Here is a 22622-nt window from a genome sequence, read left to right as displayed (position 1 = left end):
TTTTGGTCAAGTGTAATGCTATGTATAAAGTTTGCTCTCATTCTATGTAGTAAAGGATACATGTCATTTACTTTTTTAACAAGGAGGAGTTGGAACAAATTCTATGTCTCAAGAATGACTTATTCTGGAATGGACACATTAAACAGACATTTGCTTAAAATATCAGATTTTTGAAATCTACAGATCCATAGATTTAGTTTGTTCTGATGACTTATTTGTAAGGACCAAAATTAATCATAATGCTTCCTCCCATCATTAGGGTTTTCATAGATGAATTAAGATAAAGGAAATATTTAATAAAGCTAGGCTTTTAAAGAAGGTGAAATGAAATGCTTAAACTGGAATGCTGAACAGCAATTTACAGTGACATGAGTTCTTACTCTATATAATGCAAAAATGCATACTTTCATTTAACTAATAGCTTTCTCCATAGAATTCAAGGTGTGTATGAAATAAGAACTTAAAAGCAAAGGATAGGCAAAAAATATAAAGAAGCCAAAACTTCAAAAGAGAGCAAAGATGTTTGGAAACTGGAATCAGGTCTCTAGACTGCCCAGCTCCTTCAGATTAGATGCATGGAAGGTAGGGCAAAGGCCGTGTGCATGAAGGAATCATCTGGAGCTACTTAAATCCCCACAAAAGAATGAAATGGGTTAGGTGGAGCAAATCAGGCAGGACTATTTCAAAGGGCAAAAAATTGTGATTCTGCCACACCATATCCTCCAACACTTCTGGGCAATTCCATCAGGCAAAGAAAAATTTATTTTCTCTCTCTGAAGGCCCTGGTACATGTGTACCAGCCTTAAGTGCTCAAATTTTTAGAAAAGTACAATGTCAAATTGTAAAAAAAGGAAAAAAAAGATTGCTAAAAATGGGTTATATATGGGCAAATGAAAAACAATTTAATATGAAGAAAAAGCAATAACAAAAGTAAAATCCTTGAGCAGAATGTTTAACTGTATTTCAAGTTTTATGTTCTATTTCCTTCATTGCCACTATATGGCAGAAGAAGCAGCCAAGTTAGCAATAAACAGACCAGAAAAAAAGCAGATCATTTGGGAGTAGATGATAGATCCTTCCTCATTGCCATAGCATACGATGCTATAAACCCAAAAAGGACAACACTAAGATTAACAAACAGTCTGTACATAATCAGGCAGTGAAAACCTATCAGACCAAAAAGCCACAGAACTTATTACTCTTAAGGAGACTATAAAGCCAACTCTGACTCTTGAGCCAGCAGGGCTAGACACATCAACAGAAGGTGAGGACAAGTCACACTGATACTCTAGAAGGAACTCAGCCCTCACAGTTCTGGGAGAACCAATCCTCACTTCAACAAGCATGATAATCTGGTGGACCCACAGACTTCAAGTAAAACCCATCCCTACCCTGGGAAGAAGGAAAGGGGCTTCCCATAGCTAGATAGCTTGCATTCTGAGGCCAAACAGGAAACAGCAATAGCCCAGAGAGACTATGCTTCCCGGCTACACAACATGCTTTTGTTTTTCACACATATACAACACCCTGCATGACATTCCCTGTGAAGCCCCACTGACAGTCATCAAGCCAAAGTTAACTGAACAATGCACTGTATTCACCACCCCTGTCCCCACACACTCCCCCTTGTGACTAACCCCTAGGGACAGTCTTCCTGGAGCCATCACCAGACAGGCCCAGAGGAGTGAAACTCTTCTGTGGCATCTTGGCCCACATTTACCACCCTCAATCAAATAACAACTGCATCCAAATCTCAGTTCTATTCATTTGGAAATCCCAATCACAGTAAGAATCATCTAGTGATGTACATAAAATTGGTGGCCAATATTTAATTTAATTCAGAGTATCACCAGCAAAAATATTCCTTTTTTTTTTTTTTTGGAACCAGGATTGAACTCAGGGGCACTCAACCACTGAGACAAATCACAAGGTTTTCATGAGGATTAGAAGAGATAATATATGTAAAGTACTTAGCACGGTGTCTTACTTAATAAATCATAGTTATTGTGTTCATTAAATTATCAAATAAACCCCTCAACTAAAATAAAGTACATAGAAAGTATTTTCACTTTTTGCTTGTTTTATGACCTTTTTACCTTAGCTTGGCTGTCCTTTTTTTCCAATTTCATTGTTTATGTTTCTCTCCCCCCATCCCCACTGGTTCCCCAACAAATGTTTATTTTCTATCTTGAGGTTTCTTGGTTTGTTGTTGACTTTACTGACCTATCATATCCTTTCTGCTATGGCATTAATTAGGTGCTACCATTTGTAGCTTAGATTTTTTAATCATGTTTTTCATGATAGGATTTATAGGTGTGTGCCTCTGCACCTGGCCTAACAGCTCAGGAGGCTGAGGCAGGAAAACCACAAGCTTAAAGCTGGCCTCAGCAAAAGTGAGGCACTAAGCAACTCTGTGAGACCTGTCTCTGAATAAAATACAAAATGGGGCTGGTGATGTGGCTCATGGGTCCAGTACCTGAGTTTAATTCCTGGTACCCCCCACCACACAAAAAAGGCTACACTTATGTCTGAAACATGGATCAAATGTGCAGCCATGCATGAAAAGGAAAAACCAGTTCCTATGAACACAGAAGAGGAAGACTGCAAAAACCTTAATGGAGACAGGGAAGAAAAATCAGCTTCCATTATTATAACAAATTATCAGCATTCTGTTACTATAACAAACACCTGAGATAATAAACTTGTAAAGGAAAACAATTTATTTTGGGCCATGATTTCAGAGGTTCCAGTTCACAACTGATTAAACCCTGCTGCTATTAGACCTGTGGCAAGGCAATGAATGTATCACGGAAGGAGTACATGGCAGAGTAAAACCACTCACCTCATGGCCAAGGAGCAAAAGAAAAAAAGAAGGGCCCATATTCATTTGTTATAATTACATGGATAATATAACCATTAAGAATCAATATATGTTCCTTTGCTTGTCTTAACTTTAAGAATTACAATTTTATAATATGATTCAAAATTGTTGGTAATGAGTATTAAACATCCTTCCTCATTTTTAATAGTTTGAACTGTGCTCAAAGAAAAGCAACTCTGGATAGTTTAAGCAAAAAATGGGGATATACTAGAAAACAAATAGATGAAGAACTGAACATCCAAATCTCAGGATGGACAAAACCCACAACAGCTCCAGGCTACAAGCATTTGTAGAGCTCCATAAAAACAAGTCAAGAGATGACAGGACAGAGAAACAGCCAATGGTGCCTCTGCTATGTACCAGTGCATTCTCAGAAAATGGTACATCTTTAGGGGATGGAGCTCAGGGGTACAGCATTTGACTGTAGAAAATGGTACATTTTTGTAAACCAGGTGCCACCCAACTGTTACCTACAACACTACAGCATGCATACATGATGCTCTCCTAATTTACATTTATATTATATTTAGTATACTTAAATTTAACTTTTAAGAACTAAATTTACATATATTTAAATTTAAATTCACTCCTAATTTTAATTTACAACTGCATGTTTCAATGATTTCGTGCACAGTATCATTAAAAAACTTGTATGTACTGAATGGATTCGATATCTGAGTTGTTATTGGGAGAATTTGACAGTGGAATCAAAAAGATTAAACAGCCCTAACCAGAAATCAATGGTACAAATGTGTTTATCAATCCATCTTTCAAAGTAATTTTTTATTCTTATAAAGAGCCTGTGACTTAAGATACTGCATACCTTTTTCAAGCAGATGAACAAAATAAGGCCCAAACAATAATTTAATATCCCTCAAATAGGAAAAAAATCCAGATCCCCAATCATTTAATCTCAACCTGAACCACTAAACCACTTCTATACCATATTCCTCCTCAAATCCACTGATATCACAAATGGCAAAGAATTTTAATGGCTTTACAGTTTAATAAAGTTACAAAAGCTCACTAAACAGTATATTCAGAAAGAAAAGATTCCTCAATAACAGATATAAACACTTTAAAAAGTTTGTGTACCCCTTCAATCATATTGCAAACTGTAAATCACAATAATTTCTTACCTGTTTTTTTATTTAATACTCCCATTTTTTTCATCTTTATGTTTCTCTATAAGACTTAACATTATTTCTTATTTCAAAAGCAACCTAATCTCATTATAGAAAATTAGAAAAATAAAGAAAAGTTCTTAAAAGGACATCATAATTCTACTCACCAAAAATTAGTTTCTAGGCCCTTTTCTACTTTCACACACATAAAAACCTATATTTGGAGGCTTCCTGTGATAGAGGCTCACCACAGTGCAGTAAAAGTCTAAGAACAGGTGCTCAAAGACAGCCAGCACTGCATCCAAATCCCAGTTCCACCACCTAAATGAGTGACCTTAATTTCTCTGTACCTCCATTTCTTCATCTACAAAACAGGACATAAGAGATACTGCATAGAAAGTCCTCAGTAAACTGGCCCATATGTGAAAAACATTCAATAAAAATGTGCTACTATGCTGTACAAAGCATTCTGTAACCAATTTCTCACCTATATCAAACATCCTTCTATGTCAATTAGAACCACTTCTACATTCTTTTTAATACCGACATAGTATAGTAATCTTCTCATGTGCCACACCAGCCACTATAAAGAGACAGAAAAATTCAGATGCTTATCATGTTTGTCAGAGTGACCTGATGTTGACCACAGGGACACAGGACTCCAGCCAACACAGCTTCCTCCTAAGACAAGGGAACAGAAGTGAGAGGTTAGCACTCCCCAGGTTTCCTTAATAGTTGATGTGGGATAATCCACAGGTCACATGAGATTTGACTTTAAAAAGTTTTGATGCCAATAGTACCTGACAAAATTCAGTTTATTCACCCAAAAAAAGAGCAATTTTTTTGAAATGAAGTAACTGCAAGTTAAAAAAAAATTAAAAACTCAAGCTGTATTTGAAGCTAATAAAATGCTATACTTTTAAATTGCTATACAGTATCCATCTCATCTACATAGATGTATACCACATCCTATGCTTCATGCTTTTGATGACTTAACAAAGAACAGCAAAGACATAGAACAGCAAAGACAAAGAGGATCTTTGTCTTTCCAATAGTCCATGGCACTAAATTTGAGCCATTTTCAAAGTTTAAAAGTTGGTGAGAAACCACCAGTCAACCAGACATGTCAAGTTGCCACAAAAATGCAAACTATATTCTCATGTTATTTACCCTTATCAATTGAGGCTCTCAATCATGTTCCTCTATGTATACACTTACCCTCAATTGTTAAAAGTACTTTTTTTGTTCTTTTTAGTTAATACATAATAGAATGTATTTTGACATATCATACAGACATGGAATATAACTTCCCATTTTTGTGGTTATACATGATATAGAGTTACAATGATTGTGTATTCATATATGAACACAGAAATGTTATGTCCCATCAGATTCATTCTACTGTCTTTCCCATTCTCCTCTTGCTTCCCCAACTTCCCAGGTCCAAACCAGTGAACTTCCATTCCTCTTTCCTCACCCCACACTGAGTCAGTATCTGCATATCAAAAAGAATATTCAGTCTTTGGCTTGGGGAGATTAATTTTATTTAGCATGATAGTCTCCAGTTCCATCTATTTACTGGCAAATGCAATAATTTCATTATTCTTTATGGCTGAGTAATATTTCATTGTGAATATGTCCTATATTTTCTTTATCCATTCATCTGTTGAAGGGCATCTAGGTTGGTTCCATACCTTAGTTATTGTGCATTGAGCTGCTACAAATATTTATATAACCGTATCCCTGAAGTATGTTTGATTTTAAGTCTTTGGGTATATGTCAAGGAATAGGGTAACTAGGTCAAATGGTGGTTCCATTCCAACTGTTAGCTATGTTTCTGATAGCTATGAAAGGTTGTACAGAATAATGGCTATGATCATAAGACCCCCAGCGTTCAGAATGTAAAGACAGCATTCCAAATACATCAGCTAAACAGGAAGGTCTTGATGTTTGGAACTCCTGTTTGGCAAGATAACTTTTATCTAAGAGTTGTGTTCCTCAGTTCTGTTACTCAGGCTCCTTCTAGAATTCTTCATCTTTGTGTTCCCAAGTGTTACTCTACATCCCCAGAGTCTAAAATGCCCACTAGCATCCCCACTTTACCCTCATCTCCCCAACTTTGAGCCTTCTGTCTGGCTTAAAGGGCCCTCCACTGTCGACTGCTCTGCCTTGTATCTGCAAGTATGCATGTCCTAATCAACCACAGGACCCACAGGAAGAAACTGTTTCACTGACTGTGCCTGTGTTGCCTCATACAGTGACTTAAAGCACTGACTGAACTAATACTGTCGCTCCAACTTTTTAAAATTTATTCTAATTGGCAAAGACTGTATATAGTTGAGCTTTGAACAACATGGGTTTCAACTGCATGGATCCAGTTACTTGCAGTAGTTCTGTGTTTTTAGGTTTTTGTGGGGTTTTGTGGTGCTGGAGGTTGAACCCAGGGATTCGTGCATGCTAAGCAAGCACTCTACCAACTGAGCCATATCCCCAACCCCTTGTTCTTGTTTTTGTTTTTGATATTTGCAACAATTTGAAAAGCCTGCAAACTGCTTAGCCTTGAAACGTAAAAAAAAAAAAAGAAGAAAAAGATATGTCTTGAATATATAAAATAGGTATAGACTAGTCCATGTTATCATTTTCTACTATATAATATACACAAATTCATTATAAAAGTTAAATTTGGGGCTGGGATGTAGCTCAGTAATAGGGCATTTGCCTATCATATGTGTGAACCCCTATGTTCAATCCTGAGTAGTGTAGAAGAAAAATGTTAAAATTTATCGAAACTTAGACAAAACACAGTACAGTGCCATTCAAAATGGAGAGAAATATAAACAGTAAGATGCAGTATTGTGGGCTGGGGATGTGGCTCAAGCGGTAGCGCGCTCGCCTGGCGTGCGTGCGGCCCAGGTTCGATCCTCAGCACCACATACCAACAAAGATGTTGTGCCTGCCGAGAACTAAAAAATAAATATTAAAAAAAAATTCTCTCTCTCCTTTCTCACTCTTAAAAAAAAAAAAAAAAGATGCAGTATTGTCACAACTGCAGGCTAATGGGAAAGCTCAGTTGTATAGCTTGTGTTTACAATGTACAAGACTCCAAGTTTAGTCCCCAGCCAAAAAAAAAAAAAATTTAAAACTACAATTAACTGTAGCCTATACTGTCCTACTGTAATAATTTTGTAGCCACCTCCTGTCACCAATACAGCAAGTTCAAGTGTTCATTTAAAACACCATGTCACTAACCATCTCAACCTGAGTAGTTCTCTCCAGTAAATGACATGCCATAGTAAAAATTTGTGATATCTGTGGTTCCAGTTATTTCCCACTGTATATAATACATATAGCCTACAAAATATGCTTTAAACAGCTGTTTATATTACCAGTAAGGTTTCCAGTCAAGTGCAGGCTACCAACTTTCAGACAATCAAAAATTATTCACAGATTTTTGCCTGCCCAGAAAAGTCAATGCCTCTAACCCCAGTGTTATTCAAAGGCCAACTGTATATTTACCATATACAACATGTTTTGAAATAAGTATACACGTGGAATATGCTAAATTGAATTAATTAATATATGTGTGCTCTTTCACATACTTTTTATGGCAAGAACACTTAAAATCTATCCTCAGAAATTTCAAGAACACATTGTTATTTACTCCAGTCACCATGTTGTGAAACAGAACTTTTTTAGAAGTTATTACTTATGACTGAAATTTCCTTTGACCAACATCTCAAACTCATCCACTCCACCGCCACTCACACTCTTTAGCTAACTATATTCACTACACCCCATAGCTCACACTCTTGAGCTAATCTGTACATATTACAACATTAGCAATGGAAATTGCTGATATAGTTGTCCTTCAGTATCCATGGGGGATTGATTCCAGGATCTTCAGCCCTTCTCCCCTACCAGACATTAAAATCTGTGGATGTTCAAGTCCCTTAAATAAGCACAGTATTTACACATAAACTATGCACATCCAATATACTCTAAGTCACCTCTGTATTACTTTTAATACATAATACAATTCTATATAAGTAATTGTTATATTGTATAGGGAATAAAGAAAAAAAGGTTGCACATGTTCAGTGAAGATGCAATTTCTTTTCCCCAAATATTTTCAATGCAAGGTTGGATTATCCATTGATGTGGAACCCAGGTTTACAGGTTTACTGACTCTCCTTACTTCACAAGTATTTACAGAACAAACTTAAGAAAGGTAACACTACATTGCTTCCTATCACTTAGCTACTTGCATCTCACTCCTTCCAATTTCAATTTCCTTCTTCCTGAAGTACATCTTCTAGCAGTTACTCCAGAGAAAGCAAATAAATGGTCAACTTTGTCTTTATCTACAAAATCTTTATTTCACTTTTTTAAAAATATTTCTTTATATGAAGACAGACTTCTAGGATAATTTTTCCCCTTCAGTACTTTGAAGCTGTTACTCAAATATCTTCATGATAAAACACCTGCTAATCTAGATTATCTGTATGCCTCAAATTGCTTTGTCTTACTTTCTAGTGTTTCACCTACAATGTATCCAAGTTATGAGTTTATTTTTACCAATCCTGTTTGGGGTTCCTTGTGATCCTGGAACCTAAGAACTCAGGCCTTGCATTATGAAAAATATTCAACCATTATGTCTTCTAATAGTGCCTCTCCTCCACTTGCTCTTCCTAGAAGCTTACAGAAGGTGATACTGGCCTTTCTCATTCTAAAGTTCATGAATCTTAACTACTCATTTTCCATCTCTTTATCTCTCAGTACTGAATTCAAGCAATTTCCTCAAATCTCCTTAAAAATCAATAGTTTTCTCTTCAATTATATCACTTGGCTGTTTAACCTGTACTTTGAGGTTACTTTTTTAAATTTAATGACCATAATTTTCATTTCCAGAAGTTTTATTTGGTTCTTTTCCAGATATATATGTTCCCATTCTAATCTATTCTTTCATTATAGTCTTACTTCTTTCATCTCTAATAATTTTAACCAAGTAATCTCTTTCACATGTCCTATCCTCTCTACCTCTTGGAGTACTAATTCTCCTATTTATAACATCTGCTGACTCTCCTTCACAGTGATTCATTTCCTTGTGTGGCTGGGCCATTTTGAATTGCAAGTTCATCTTTAACACAAGTTATTTCTTCTGCAAAAGTCCTAGGTTTTTAATTTGCTTTTGTTTATTCATGCTATATTTACACTTCCTTCTGAGGGCTCTATTAGTTTCCATAGTTCGGGACCAGATTTTGTGTTAATTTCTCAGTATGAGAGTTAATTGCACTGGAAGAAATGTTGGATTTGAACCTACCCCCCTCCCACACTGTGAGTTGCAGCCTTACGATTGTTTTTTAGTTTATTTTTTTAATTCTAATTATCACTACCTTAGGACAGCAGTTTATTTGCACTTTCCCAGACTAGCAGGCATAGTTTTTCTAGTCCTGTTTTCACAGATGGGACAGCCCTTCAAGGGTATCTTTTATGCCAGGGTACCTCCACTCCACCTTCCAAATATATGCAGACCTAAAAGTTGAGTCTTCTGCTCCTTTAATAGACTCCCAGACCCAGCCCTTGCAACCCATATCCAGATCTGAAACTGTCACAGGCCTGGAGCTCCTGATTACTGTCCCAGCACAAGCTTTATTTGCATTTCTTGCACCTGGGCATGTCCTGGTCTTTCAAGCCCAAGAAAGCTTTTGTTTATTCTTGCTCTATTTTTGTCCAGTTTCTACGTGTTCACAGTGGGGTGGGGATTTGAGTCCTCTATATCAGCTCTGCTAGCAATGCTGCTAAAAGCTTCCAGTAGGCATGAAATATGAAACTGAAATAACAAAATTGTGATGAATACATACCATTTTGCCAGATGAAAACAGCCCACTTTTTCTCCCCCAGTCTCAAGAACAGTTTTTAAATTTAGAAAGGACAAAAAAAAAAAAAAGATGAGTATTCCCAAGGCATTTTAAGATCATTTTGTCACTATGCATTTCAAATGCCTTGCTAGTTCTTTCACTGCTTGAGAATTTCCACAGTAGAAGAACACACCTGTTGCCTCCATTTTCTCCCTACCCATAATCAGCTTCTACATACTTTATTCTGAGAACTCCAGAAAACTTATACTAAAAAGGATCACTACTTCTCACCTCATCAACAAATCCAATATATGGTCTTGGTCTCCATCTCATTCACCTCTTGGAGCAATACTGACCATTCCAATTTTTCCATCCCAATACTACCAGAGTTCAAATATTTATTATTCCTAACTTATCCTCATCATTCCACTCCCTCCCCCTGCAATTTACCCATTAAATCATAGCCAGATTACTACTACTAGAATACGTCTCTAGTTGTGTCAGTTGTTTACACTCCCACTCTATTACAGTGGCTCACTGATCTCTATTGCTATGGAGGGTAAAAAAGTTGAATGAAGCATAAGGCCTGTCCACCAAAGTGTAAATAAAAATAGCATGTACTTGGTAAGGTGCTAAACACCTTACCCAAAAATCGTTAAAGGATACATTAAGTGAATATACTTATTATACAATTCTTCAGGGATAAGAAAAGTAAGGTTTGAAGAAGATTAAGAAGTGAACCCAAGGAAGCACATCTAGCAACTGATTTTGCCAGTTTTGTTTTATGCCAGGCCCATTCTCTTAAGTTGCTAACTATCCCATCTCCATTAAGTATTTATACCAAAAGCATAGACTTCTCAGATTTCCAAACTCATTTATATAAGCACTTTCTTAACAGCTCTGTCCAGATGCCTCCAGGGTACAACACACTAATACATTCAAAACCAGAATCATGACCATAACTGCTCCAAGTGAGATGGTCCAACCTCAATGAATAACCAACTAGACATGCAAGCTAGAAACCTGGATATCACCTTTGACATTATCTCACTTACTCTCCATATACAACCTATTACCAAATCCTGTTCATTTCTGGCCTCCTAATCTCTCACTAGTGCATCACCACCACAGTTCAGCCTGCCCACTCCTCCCACCTTCACTTCTGCTACAGCCTACCTCATCTATAGTCACTCATTCTGGTTTCTTCTACCCTTTCTTAGTTTTGCAACAAAAACAATGCTCTCCCTCCCCGCAAAAATGATTTTAAAATACAAATCTGTTCATCTCACAAATTTTAGACTTGTTATCAAAGTCTGTCCCTTTTCACAAAGTGCTGTCCCATCTGTGAAAAGAGGACTAGAAAAACTATGCCTGCTAGTCTGTGTACATGAGCACTTGGCTCTTGTTATTCCTGAGGTAGGCCTTAATTATAAACTTGCCCAAGTTTCAAGGTATCCTTCTAGTTACACTCCCAGATCTCTCCAATAAAATTATCCACCACTCCCCCACCCCTGCTTAAGCAGTTCAGACTGAGTTTCTAGGTTGCATTCAGGAAACATTAGCTAAGCAAGCGACTTTAAGAGCCAGGATGACACACTTTCAAAAGAGGGGGCTATGCCTACAAGGTAAAAATAAATTGTACATAAAGTAAAAATACCTTTGGTCAGCAAATATATAAATATGCTTAGTGTTTGTAAATTCATATATCTCCTCCCTTTAAAGGTGTTACATAAAATGCTTTAGGGTAAGAACCACCATTTCTTTAATGTTCTGCAAATCAACACAGTTTACCATAAGAGATGAATAAATGCAGAATTTAAAAAGTGGAAGTTGGGGCTGGAGATGTGGCTCAGCGGTGGTGCGCTCGCCTGGCATGCGTGCGGCCCGGGTTCGATCCTCAGCACCACATACCAACAAAGATGTTGTGTCTGCCGAGAACTAAAAAATAAATATTAAAAATTCTCTCTCTCTCTCTCTCTCTCTCTCTCTCTCTCTCTCTCCTCTCTCACTCTCTCTTAAAAAAAAATAAATAAATAAATAAAAAAAAATAAAAAGTGGAAGTAGAAGCATCACTATACAATAATATAAATGATAAAGCTACATCCATAGAAACTCACTTCCTTTGGGAACAGTTTATGCATTCACTCATGTAAATAAAAACCTCTTTCTAATGATACTATATCACTACTCTATTTTGTGATTAGATTGTACATTCTCAGGTAGTACAAACTCGAAATTGTCTTAACTTTATAAGTATACTGAGAAAAGGCATGTATCACAGAAGAAAAAAATATTAGCTGTGTAAACCACAGATTATATCCTATATAAACATTTTCTGTTGCCATCTGGTGGTTCATGTATAAAATCAATGCTGACATCTATTCTATAGAAGGGCTTCCTCTCACAGAATCAAAATATTCATTCTTTTTGTAACACATGTAACACCCAGAGAGAAGTCAAGACAGAACTGCCCTACACTTTGAAAACATGCCCTCAATCATGGGGGAAGAAAACACACACAAAAAAAAATATATCTGGATATGATTGCCCTAAATATAACAGGTTATACTTAATGACATTCAAAGATCTCTCCGTAGTCCAAATCTGAAACATATTCCTCATAAGCCTCTTGAGTTGCTAAAATTCCTAACACCTGTTATTAATATAGGCAACTACTTGTGCTCCCCCACTTATCCATATTACTCCCCAAGTCACTATAGTTATTTTTTGGTTACTTCACTTTTATTTTTATTTTTTGGAAATACCATTCATCTTTGTAAAAATCAATCTTGAAAAACCTCTCATGGTAAAGAATCTGAGGAGAGTTATAAAAGGAAGAAAAGGCAACAAAACAGCACCCAAGGCTAATTTTTTCTTTGTAATAATCTTTCTGCCTTCAAACCTTCCAAGTAGCTGGGATTATAGGCATTCACCACCCCACCTGACTCATTGTATTTTTTAAAAAAATTATAATTTTAATGGATAAGGCATGACTTTGGAGAGTGGGCTTTAGAGAATGGGCTAGACCACTCTCTCCAAAGTCATGCCTTATCCATTAAAATTATAATTCTTAAAAAAATACAATGAGTCAGGTGGGGTGGTGAATGCCTGTAATCCTGCTACTTGGAAGGCTTGAAGGCAATAAGATCACAACTTCACCAGACCCTATCTCAAATCTTTAAAAATAAAAAAGGATGGGAATATAGTTCAGTGGTAGAGCACCTGTGGGTTCAATTCCAAGCAGAATCATCAAAAAGAAAAAACACAGTGTGGCCAAAATACTGAAAAAAAATTATAGTCTTAGGTCATGTTCAACAAGTTGATCTCCAAAGGTCAGTAAATAAATTTACTTGACTGACACATCAGCTGTCAAGAAACTGGATTGTTTCATTGATAGCTATTAACTTCAATAGACATTGTCTGCATTATCAACAGAATGCCAGCTAAGCCAGTTAAAATAAAAAATAATTGGTGTTTTTTAAGAGCTCTTTGATTTACTAATGAACACAATTAAACCAACAAAACATTAGGTTGAGCACAGAAATATCAACAGACATCATCTGCTAATCTCTTTAATTACTTATGATCACTGTCCAGTAAATGTAAACATTCTCCTAACCATTGTTATTTCTTTTTAAATTTCTTTGCTGCATTAATTGCCTCCAGTAGATTTCTATTAGTCTTGTCCTTTTTTTTTTTTTAGCCATTTAGATAAATAACCATCTCCTATTTTAAGAAAATTTATTTCCACAAACTTCAGATATACACTGATAAATTATGGCACTAATTTGCTTTCAGAACCTAAATTTTTGAGCATGAACCTTTTTCAGGCTACAGTAAATACATTATGTGTTAGATGACAGCACCTTATATTTCACCTCAGTTGACTTAAGCATTGTAAATACCCTACAAAAGTAAAATGAAAAGAAGTCAGTTCTAAGAGCTAAGACATGGAGTTACAGAATCCCAGAAAGGAGACACCCAAAGACTCTGGTGAAGGATACAAAGGATATAACATAAAGATCAGAGAATCAGAGCAGAACAATTTTGATTCATCTAATCTAATCCCCTTCCTTTTTTGGGGGGAGGGGGGACTTCACCTGTTTTTTGTTGCTGGTGTTGTTATTGTTGTTGTTGTTTGTTTTTTAATTCTTAGTTGTAGATGGACACAATATTTTATTTTTATGTGGTGCTGAGGATCGAACCCAGGGCCTCCCAGTGCTAGGCGAGCGCTCTACCACTGAGCCACAACCCCAGCCTCCCCACTTCCTTTTATGGTGAGAAAACAGAGAGGCCAACAAACATGCTCATATTGCCAGGTAGTTTCGGAATGAGATAAAAGCCAGGGCTATTAACATTTAGCCTAAAGTCTTTTCCACTTGCCACATCTGTGTTTCTAGGAAAGCTTTATTAGAGAGGAAATTACACACACACACACACAAGACTGGAGCCATGCTGACATAATAAGTCTCTGACTTTACTGTCAGGAAGCCAAATAATGTAAATACTAGAATAAGCAAATGCACAAACATAAGTCTTCTAAGGCAATGCTCCCATAGTATTTTTTTATTTCTATATTTGGATATAATAATAAAAATAGTGTTAATGTAATAAAGTTTTAAAACTAATAATAAATTTCTCCAGAACAGGTCTCAGGTATAGGACCAACAAGTGGCAGGCAGTGGTCTGTCAAACTGAGACTTCCACATATGGGCTACTCAGTGAAAAGCTTATCACTGTAATTTCTATGTACTGCCATAGGAGGGCAGGAGGTGCCATACTTGCAGTCCCAGATGATGAAATCAATTCTCCCTCAGGGTTATGGATGCAAATGTTCATGCCCTTTTGATTCAAAGATGTACAGATTTAGAGGGGAATTTAAGGCAATGCCTTATAAAAAATTGAAGTTTAATTACAATAAAGGTGTCTAGATAGATTTAAATGTTCAATTACATTAGGTAGAAAGGCATCACTTCTTACTGGGAGTATTTAACCAAATGAAACTTACATTAATACCTTTTATTTTAAGGTAATTAACCCTTTATACTATACCTTTCCACCTATTTTCATTTCCCACCTTTGACTTCACTCAATGTTCATGCATGATACTAAAGGGGGGTCTAGTCTAACTATCACTTTCTTCACTTTTAGAAAAATTTAAGCATGACCTACTTGAAATCCAGTGTTGTCCTCCTCATTGTGTCCTTCCTAAATTCTAGTGTTAGTGATCCAACATATCTGGTTTCTATCTCAGGGATAACCGAGGAAAGTCAGAAGGCAGGGAGAAGATACTATAAGCTGTAAACCACCTGAAATATCAAAATTCATTTATCAACAAAAATGATGCAAGTACCCTTAGGACGAAAATATAAAGGTAACAGAATTTAACTAGAAAGTCTTATTTGATACCACTGAATTGCCTGCTTAAAATCTTCCACTTTGTTTTGCCCCAAGATTTAAGGGTATGGGAAACTTTCCGGCCAGGAATAATCCCAGAATGTAGCTGAACTTATCAGATGTTAGAAAAAATGCATGCTAAAGAAACCTAATAAATGACAGATCTGTACAAACTCTTGTCTCTTTATTTAAAAGTCTTAAATTCATGTACTTGAGTACAGATAAGAGACTTTACCAAATGTTCCTCAAAGATATGGTTGATCCAGTCCAATCCCACTCGGAAAGGCCCATTCAATTCCAACAGACTGCCACAACCCACTTACAGCTAAAATTTGAAGTTATGTTATGAAAAATTTGGGAGGGAGGGAGAAATACACCAAAATAGTAATAGCTATTTTATCATGGGAAAATACACATTTCTCTGTCTTCCAAATTACCTAATTTTTTATTATCTTTCAATCATAAATGTAAAGTAAGCTGAGACTTAAAGTAACTCAATGTGTTATTTAAAACATTATTCCCATAACTTTCCTGAAATTAGGATCAGATTGCTCCCCACTCTCCACTCCACTTATAAAGGCAGAGGCTACATGGGAGACACTCTAATCCAATGGTTGTGAACTCTGGTTAATATTCACAGACACCGATTCAGACTCCCTACCCCGACCCTAACCCCCAGCTCTACCTCCACCCTCACCCCCAGTTCCAACCCCAGCTCCACCCCCAGTCCTGGGACCTTAGGCAAATAACTTCTCTCTCAGTGCTATTTCCTCACTGGTAAGATGAAAAAAAAAAAAATGCTATCTGGCACTCAGAAGTCATAGTGAAAAATAAATAAACCCATGGTGCCTGATACACAATGGCTCACTGAAGGAAAGACTACAGGTGGCTACACATGCAGACTGTATAAGTGACAATCCACTTACTATTGATATAGTCACCCATCAAATGACTAGTTGCCATCTGTAAAATATGCAGTGGCCTAATGATATTTAATTCAGTAAGTATCTGGGGACTTACTAAGCATAAGACTGGGGGGGGGGTTGAAACAGGAGGATCATGAGTTCAAAGATAGCCTCAGCAATTTATGAAGACCCTAAGCAACTCAGAGAGACCCTGTCTCAAAATAAGATATAGAAGAGGGCTAAGAATATGTCTCCAAGGTTATGCGCCCCTGGGTTCCCAAAAAAGAAAGGAAGGAAGTACCAAAACAGAAAGGAAGAAAGAAAGACTATCTACTGGAGCAAGTAGGTTCCAAACTTGGTCTGGAACCGAAGTTTCAACTAAAACTCAAAAGTACAAAGTTGTGAGGGGAAGGTTCAGAGAGGGAACAAAGCACTTCAGCATTGAAGGAAAGCAATAAGGGCTTAAAAGAAAGCTAGATTTGTAGTTTTGTAGTGATCCCAATAAATACTGTTTTGTAATTTCTCCAAATAAGTCACAAAAAAGCCTAATTAGTGAACCTTACCAAGGCTGGGAAATAGCCTGAGGAAAGTGGTCCAGATCCTAGGAAATCAGGGTAATAGTGACAGAACTGGATGAAATTATGTGATTAGCCAACACAAGGACAGAAATGCAATACAAAGAAACAAGAGCAGCAGCTCTCAAATGTTGGCAAACAAGAATAACTAGGGAATTCTCAACAGCCTGATACCCAGGTCAAACTTCTAGTTAATCAAACAAATTCTGGAAGTAAGATCCAGGCATGGGGCTGGGATTGTGACTCAGCGGTAGAGCGCTCGCCTAGCACGGGCAGGACCCGGGTTCGATTCTTAGCACCACATAAAAATAAAGGCATTGTGTTGTGTCCATCTACAAAAAATATATATATTCATTCTCATTCATATTATCTCTCTCTTTCTCTCTCTCTCTCTCAAAAAAAAAAAAAACAGTAAAAGAAAGAAAAGATCCAGGCATTACATCAGTTAAAGCAAACGAGTGACTCCAACATGAAACCAAGTTTGAGAAACACTTGGGTTAGAGTTTTCAGGAAAAAGGCAGATGACTAGAGTGAGGAAAAACAAAGTAATGTGTGTTAATGCTTCTCAAACACCAGTGTATCACCTGGAAAGTAAGTTGTGGCTCAAAAACAAAAGGAGTTGGTCCTCTATAGCTTTGCCAATTGTCTCTGGTGATTCTAACACAGCAATGTGAATCACAAGTCTAACTCCAAATGAGAAACTGAGGACTCTGAATAACCCAAAAAATTCCTATCTTGGCATGATGGATACAAGCTCAGTCTGTAAGGTATTCTAAGCATGACCAGAATCAATAAGACTACAAAATGTCTGGCAGTAGAGCTAAAGAAAGGCATGCATGTGATAACTTAGGAGGCACCCACTGCCTCCGAAGTCATCTTTCTAAACCACTCACAGCTGGCTCCTTGGTGGACAGCATAGGAAAGCATGCATTGCCACCTGCCTTTCAGAATCAGATCTGGCTTCTTAGGAATCCACAGAAAGCACAGACACACCAATAAGCAGAGTATACATGGGGAATTCCCATGTAAAAAGAAGACTCTAACATATTAAAGTTACATTTGGCAGATGAGAATCTAGCATTTCACATTTCACACATTTCCTCTTGTAGCTATTTCAATAATACACATAACTTTTAATGAAAAACGTTGCCTTTTATTTTTTTTCCAGGATCCTTTAGCAAAGCCTACCCACATGAAGTGCCAAGATAAAACACTTGAGCAATTAGGAATAGTTTCACCCTGCTACATAGTAATGATATGGTACTTATCACCAGTTCCAACTTAGTGGTAACTATTCCATTTAGAATGTTACATTTTATCTGATGAGATTCAAGAGTGCATTCCTGTGCATATGACCAACTCATCATTCCATCAGAAATCTCTATAGCAGTACCAGAATTTTCATTTTCAAGATACATGAGCATTTGTCAAATGGTGACATCTCCTCTGTAATATGCATTTTCAATATGATACAAAAAATGATGGATATATTACACATTTCACAGAGCACAGAGAACAGAAACCTGTCAATGAATTTAAAATTTGTGACAACCTATTTGAAATTTTACACTAAAAAACCTGTACACTTTCATAAACCATATAAATGTAAAACAAGTACCAATGTTTTTACCGGCAACAAGGAATAAAACAGTCCTCCCTAATAAAGCTCATGTTACATTAGGTTTTTTTAATTAATGATTTTCGTTAATGTTTCAGCTGTAAAAACCTAACACTTTATATGGTCTTCAAAGTGCAACTGATGAAAACTAACTACATGCAATGTACTTCAAAACAAAGCCACTGATGGATTTTTTCCCATCACTTTAATTTTGCACTTATCTTCGAATATTGAAATATATAGGTCTTACTATAAAGTGCAAGTTACTTAGAAAGAAGAAACACCATTCTTACTCTAAAGGTCATCCTAAGTGATTGAGATTTCTTCACCCAAACCGACTTCTGACAATCTACAGATGCCATTTTACAAATTGACTCAATTCTTTTCTCACAGACTAAATCATTAAGCAAAAAAAAAAAAAAGCACAAATAAGTGAAATAAAATTCTTTACAAGTAATGGAAGAGTTAACCAGCAGTACAGCAATTAGTTTTCATGTAGTAAAAATTCGAAAGGAGGCATTTATGAAAGCCTGAGGGAGACAAGAACTCAGAAAACATTAGATAAGCTTTAATTTAAAAGTTATGTTATCTGATCATAACTGAGTTCAGACCTTTAAAATGTTATCACATTGAAATCACTGGCACACCTAAATCATCTTCACCTGACACAGGACACAGCTAATGCTGGCAACTTTCATCAAACCCAGAGTATAGTTTCTTAGGGTGGCAATATTTCAGGACACAGGTAATGAATACCAGAGTTAATTTTTCTAAAGCAGATAACAGCAAAACGAGTTCACGGATGTGTTTTAAAGACCCCACCAAAGAGGAGTATTAACATTTTATTTTTAACAGCAAACTTCTGTGAAAGAAGATGCTACCTAGCAGGTTTGATAAAGGTTTAGGTGGGAAATTCAGATTTAGGTGGGAAAGCTCTTTCCCAAGAGATTACATCTCCATTTTTCAAAAGGTCATTTGAAATCAGCAGATTCCCTCTCCCCGTTTTAGAGATCACCACTGTATTCTAAATACAAGTCAACAGAGGAAGAAAAAGCGGAGTGGCAAAGCTGTGGACGCTGAAAGTTTTGCTCCACCGATTGTACAGCACCCACTTGGGGTCGGGAACCAGGACTTGGGGGACTCCAAGGAGGACAGGGCCCTGGGGAGAGAGCTGGAAAGGGAGACTGGCAGTGACTGGCACTTGACATTTGAAGTCCACCGCCGATGTCACCGTCCTTAACAAGCCTGCGGTGCGAGGACTCAGACACTCATCAACCCACGTTCAATCAGAGCAATGGGACGGGACTCCGGCGTGCTTTGAAGGAGCGGATGGTGGGGCCGTAACTTTAAAGGTTGTACACGGCTTCGCTTCAGGGGAAACAAAAAAGCCGCAAACACGGTGCATTCTCTAGATAGCTCAGTTACCCTCTCCTCCATTCCGGCGCGGATTAAAGGCACACCGCATTAACCCAACGGCTGCCTCCAGACCCAGCGATGCGCAGTCCCGACCCGGGGACTCGGAGGCAGAGTCGGGGACCCAGAAGCTCGCGCTCGCAAAGTTCGCAATGCTGCGCCCCCGGGGTCGGCGCCCACAAGCCGGAGCCCACCCCGGGCGGCGCCCCCCGCAGAGTCCATCCAGTCGGCGCCCACCCCAGGCCACTCAGGCTGCGCCCCCGGCCTGCGCCCATCCGAGCCCACCGAAGAGGCGCCCCAGGCCTCAGCCCGCCCCGCCAGAGCCCACGAACAGGCCCGCGCCCCCCGGCGGCGCCCGTCTCCAGCGCCCACCTACCTTGCGCCAGCGCCCGGAACAAGTGCAGCTGGAGCGTCAGCAGCGCCCACCATCTGCGGCCACCAGCGCCGAACTTTGCCGCCCACCTTCTCTCGGGCGCCGCACGGGGTCCCAGGGGGTCGGCGCCGGGGTCGCGGCCCGGCGGGTTCCCTCGCGGCCGCCCCGGGCCCGCCAGTTCAGGGGGCGCCGCGCCGCCGCCGGCCACCGAGGGCCGAGCGCCCCGGGCCATGCCGCGCGGCCGCCACCCCGGGCGCCGGAGCGGGCAGGGACGCGGCAGCTGCCCCTCCGCGGGAACGCGCCCGGCCGGGCAGCAGCGCGGGGCTGAGGGGCGGGTCCCGGGTCCGCGAGCCGGCCGGGAGAAGTTGTCGGGGGCAAACGCCCAGCACGCCGCCCTCACCACTCGCGGCCGCCGCCCCGCGGCCGCAGCGCCGGGCCAGTCGCGGTCTCCACGGGGTCCGCGGGCGCCGAGCAGCAGTCGCCGCCGCCGCCGCCGCCGCCCCCGCCCGGCGCTGAGGAGAAAGTGCGCCCGCCCGCGCGCCGGCTCTCGCCTTGGCCGCCGCGGCCGCCGCGCCCCATTCACAGCCCGGTCGCACGCGCCGCCCGCGCCCGCCGCCCTCCGCTGATTGGCTGAGAGAGGAGGCTCTGCGCCCAGACCCGCCTCCTCGCGCTCGCCTGTTTTCAAACTCACAGCGCCCGCCCGCCTGCAATTTCGCGCCGGCCCCGGCGCTCTGCTCTGGCGGCTTCCCGCGCCGGCTGCGCCCCCTAGGGACCTGCGGCGGACACTGCAGTCGGCGCCGTCTCGGCACGCGCTCCTCGGGCGGGCTCGCGGGCCCGGCGTGCGCGGACAGGGTGGCGCCGCCTCACCCCGCCGGTGGCTGTCGGCCGCCCAGGTGCTGCGAGCCAGGTGGGACCCGCCCAGGTGCAACCAGACGAGCGAATACTGCTGGGTCCTTGGGCAGGGGGCATGCGGGCACGCCCCTCCACGCACTCCTGGAGCCGCCCTGCTCCCACCCGCGGACTCTGTGCTTGGGTGGTTACGCGCCAAGTTGCTGTAATTACGAACGAGAAACGAGCGCAAACGGGTTTTTCATTCCTAGCAGCAAGAGGTCCCATTGGGCACAACCCCACTGCCAGTTCAGAGGAGTGGACCTGGCTTTGGAGAAGAGTCCAAGGTCATGTTTGGCCAGGAGGATCGCTGCGCCGGCCGCTTCCCGCCGTGCGGTGGGCGGGTCTGGGAGAAGGGCCTTCCAGGGAAAAGATCCCAGCGGCCGGCTTGGGGAGTCCGCGCGGGTGGGAGTAGGGGTGGGATGGGGATGGGCGCGGACGCTCGGCCGCATGTGGTAAGCATTAGCTGAGTTTATGGGGTGAACTAAACGCTCTGGAGCTGAGAGGCCAGCATTTTTGTGGGAGGAGGGCTGGAGAGTGACAGACTGATGCGGCTGGGAGTTGGCCGGGAGGAGCCTGGGGGCATGTGATGGTGATTGAATGAGGTCATGTAGGGGAAAGCCACGGGACAGAGAGTGCGTCCAGTGCAGAGCCTGCTGTCCAGGAAGTATTTGGTGCAGACTTGTTGGTATTGTCGTATTTATTGTTCCAGTCAAAAAAAGACCCCAGGCGGGAGAGTAGGGAGCTTGTCACTGGGACTTGGGGAGTGGGAGCTGGTGCCTGTTTACAGAGCACCTGTGGTGAGTTAGCTTGGTATTAGGGTCTGAGCACCGCCCTCCACCAGTCTTAACGGGGAAAGGAAAGGTGGAGAAACTGAGGCCCAAAGACAGCAGCCAAGTGGAGCAGGTGGATTAGGAACTACATCTGACCCCAGTCTCGCCTTTTGACCCTTCCCTTCCTGTGCTAGAAGCGACATAAGGGTAAAACACAGCCCAAAGGTGCTCTGTTCTCTGAGAACATAGTGAGGTTCCCTAAGAGGCACTGGCTGCCAGAACCCAGTAGCGCCCTTTTGAAGACCCTGGTGACCTGAGGATATGTGGATGAGACTGGGTTGGCAGCCACAGGGGCTTCTTCAAACTGGCAAGGTTATATGAAAGCCTAGCGGGGGAGATAACAAGCAATACCTTGAGCACTTAGCATAGGCCAGCCTTCTACAGTTGCACCATCTTACCCACCGTGAGAGATGGCTGTCATTGATACAGATGGGGAACTGAGGCTCACAGAGGTTAAGTGTCTTGCCCAAGGTCAAGAGCTCAAATCCTGTCCCCCTCCACCTGTAAGCATCTCTGCTTTGCTCAGGGGTGGGAGAGAGATGCATCGGTGAAGCAGATTAGAGCTTGGAGGATTTAGCTCTGCTCTTTCAAGTTGTGAAATTTGGGCAAATCACTGGCTGTAAGTTCCTGGAAAAAGTTAAGAATAATTCCCATCCCACTGGGTTGCCTCAAAGTGAGCTAATTCACACTCAATAAATGCTAGTTTTCCTTCCCCCCCCCCCGCACCAATGTGGCAGTGCCTGTCACAAACTACCCT

General features: G+C 40.5%; 1 protein-coding gene across 1 annotated transcript in view; it reads right to left on the bottom strand.

Annotated features, from left to right (window-relative positions):
• The window catches only part of Sdk1 (sidekick cell adhesion molecule 1), a 903256-nt gene extending 882880 nt beyond the window's left edge, over positions 1-20376 (bottom strand). The window contains exon 1 of the mRNA XM_077802503.1: positions 20148-20376. Within this exon, the coding sequence (XP_077658629.1) occupies positions 20148-20376 (229 nt within the window). The remainder of the gene's footprint in view (positions 1-20147) is intronic.
• Between the last annotated feature and the right edge of the window lie 2246 nt (positions 20377-22622).

This window comes from Urocitellus parryii, chromosome 9 (genome assembly GCF_045843805.1).
Source record: "Urocitellus parryii isolate mUroPar1 chromosome 9, mUroPar1.hap1, whole genome shotgun sequence".
Taxonomy (NCBI): Eukaryota; Metazoa; Chordata; class Mammalia; order Rodentia; family Sciuridae; genus Urocitellus; species Urocitellus parryii.
Note: the sequence above shows the minus strand (reverse complement) of the source record. Positions and strands in the feature narration are given on the sequence as shown.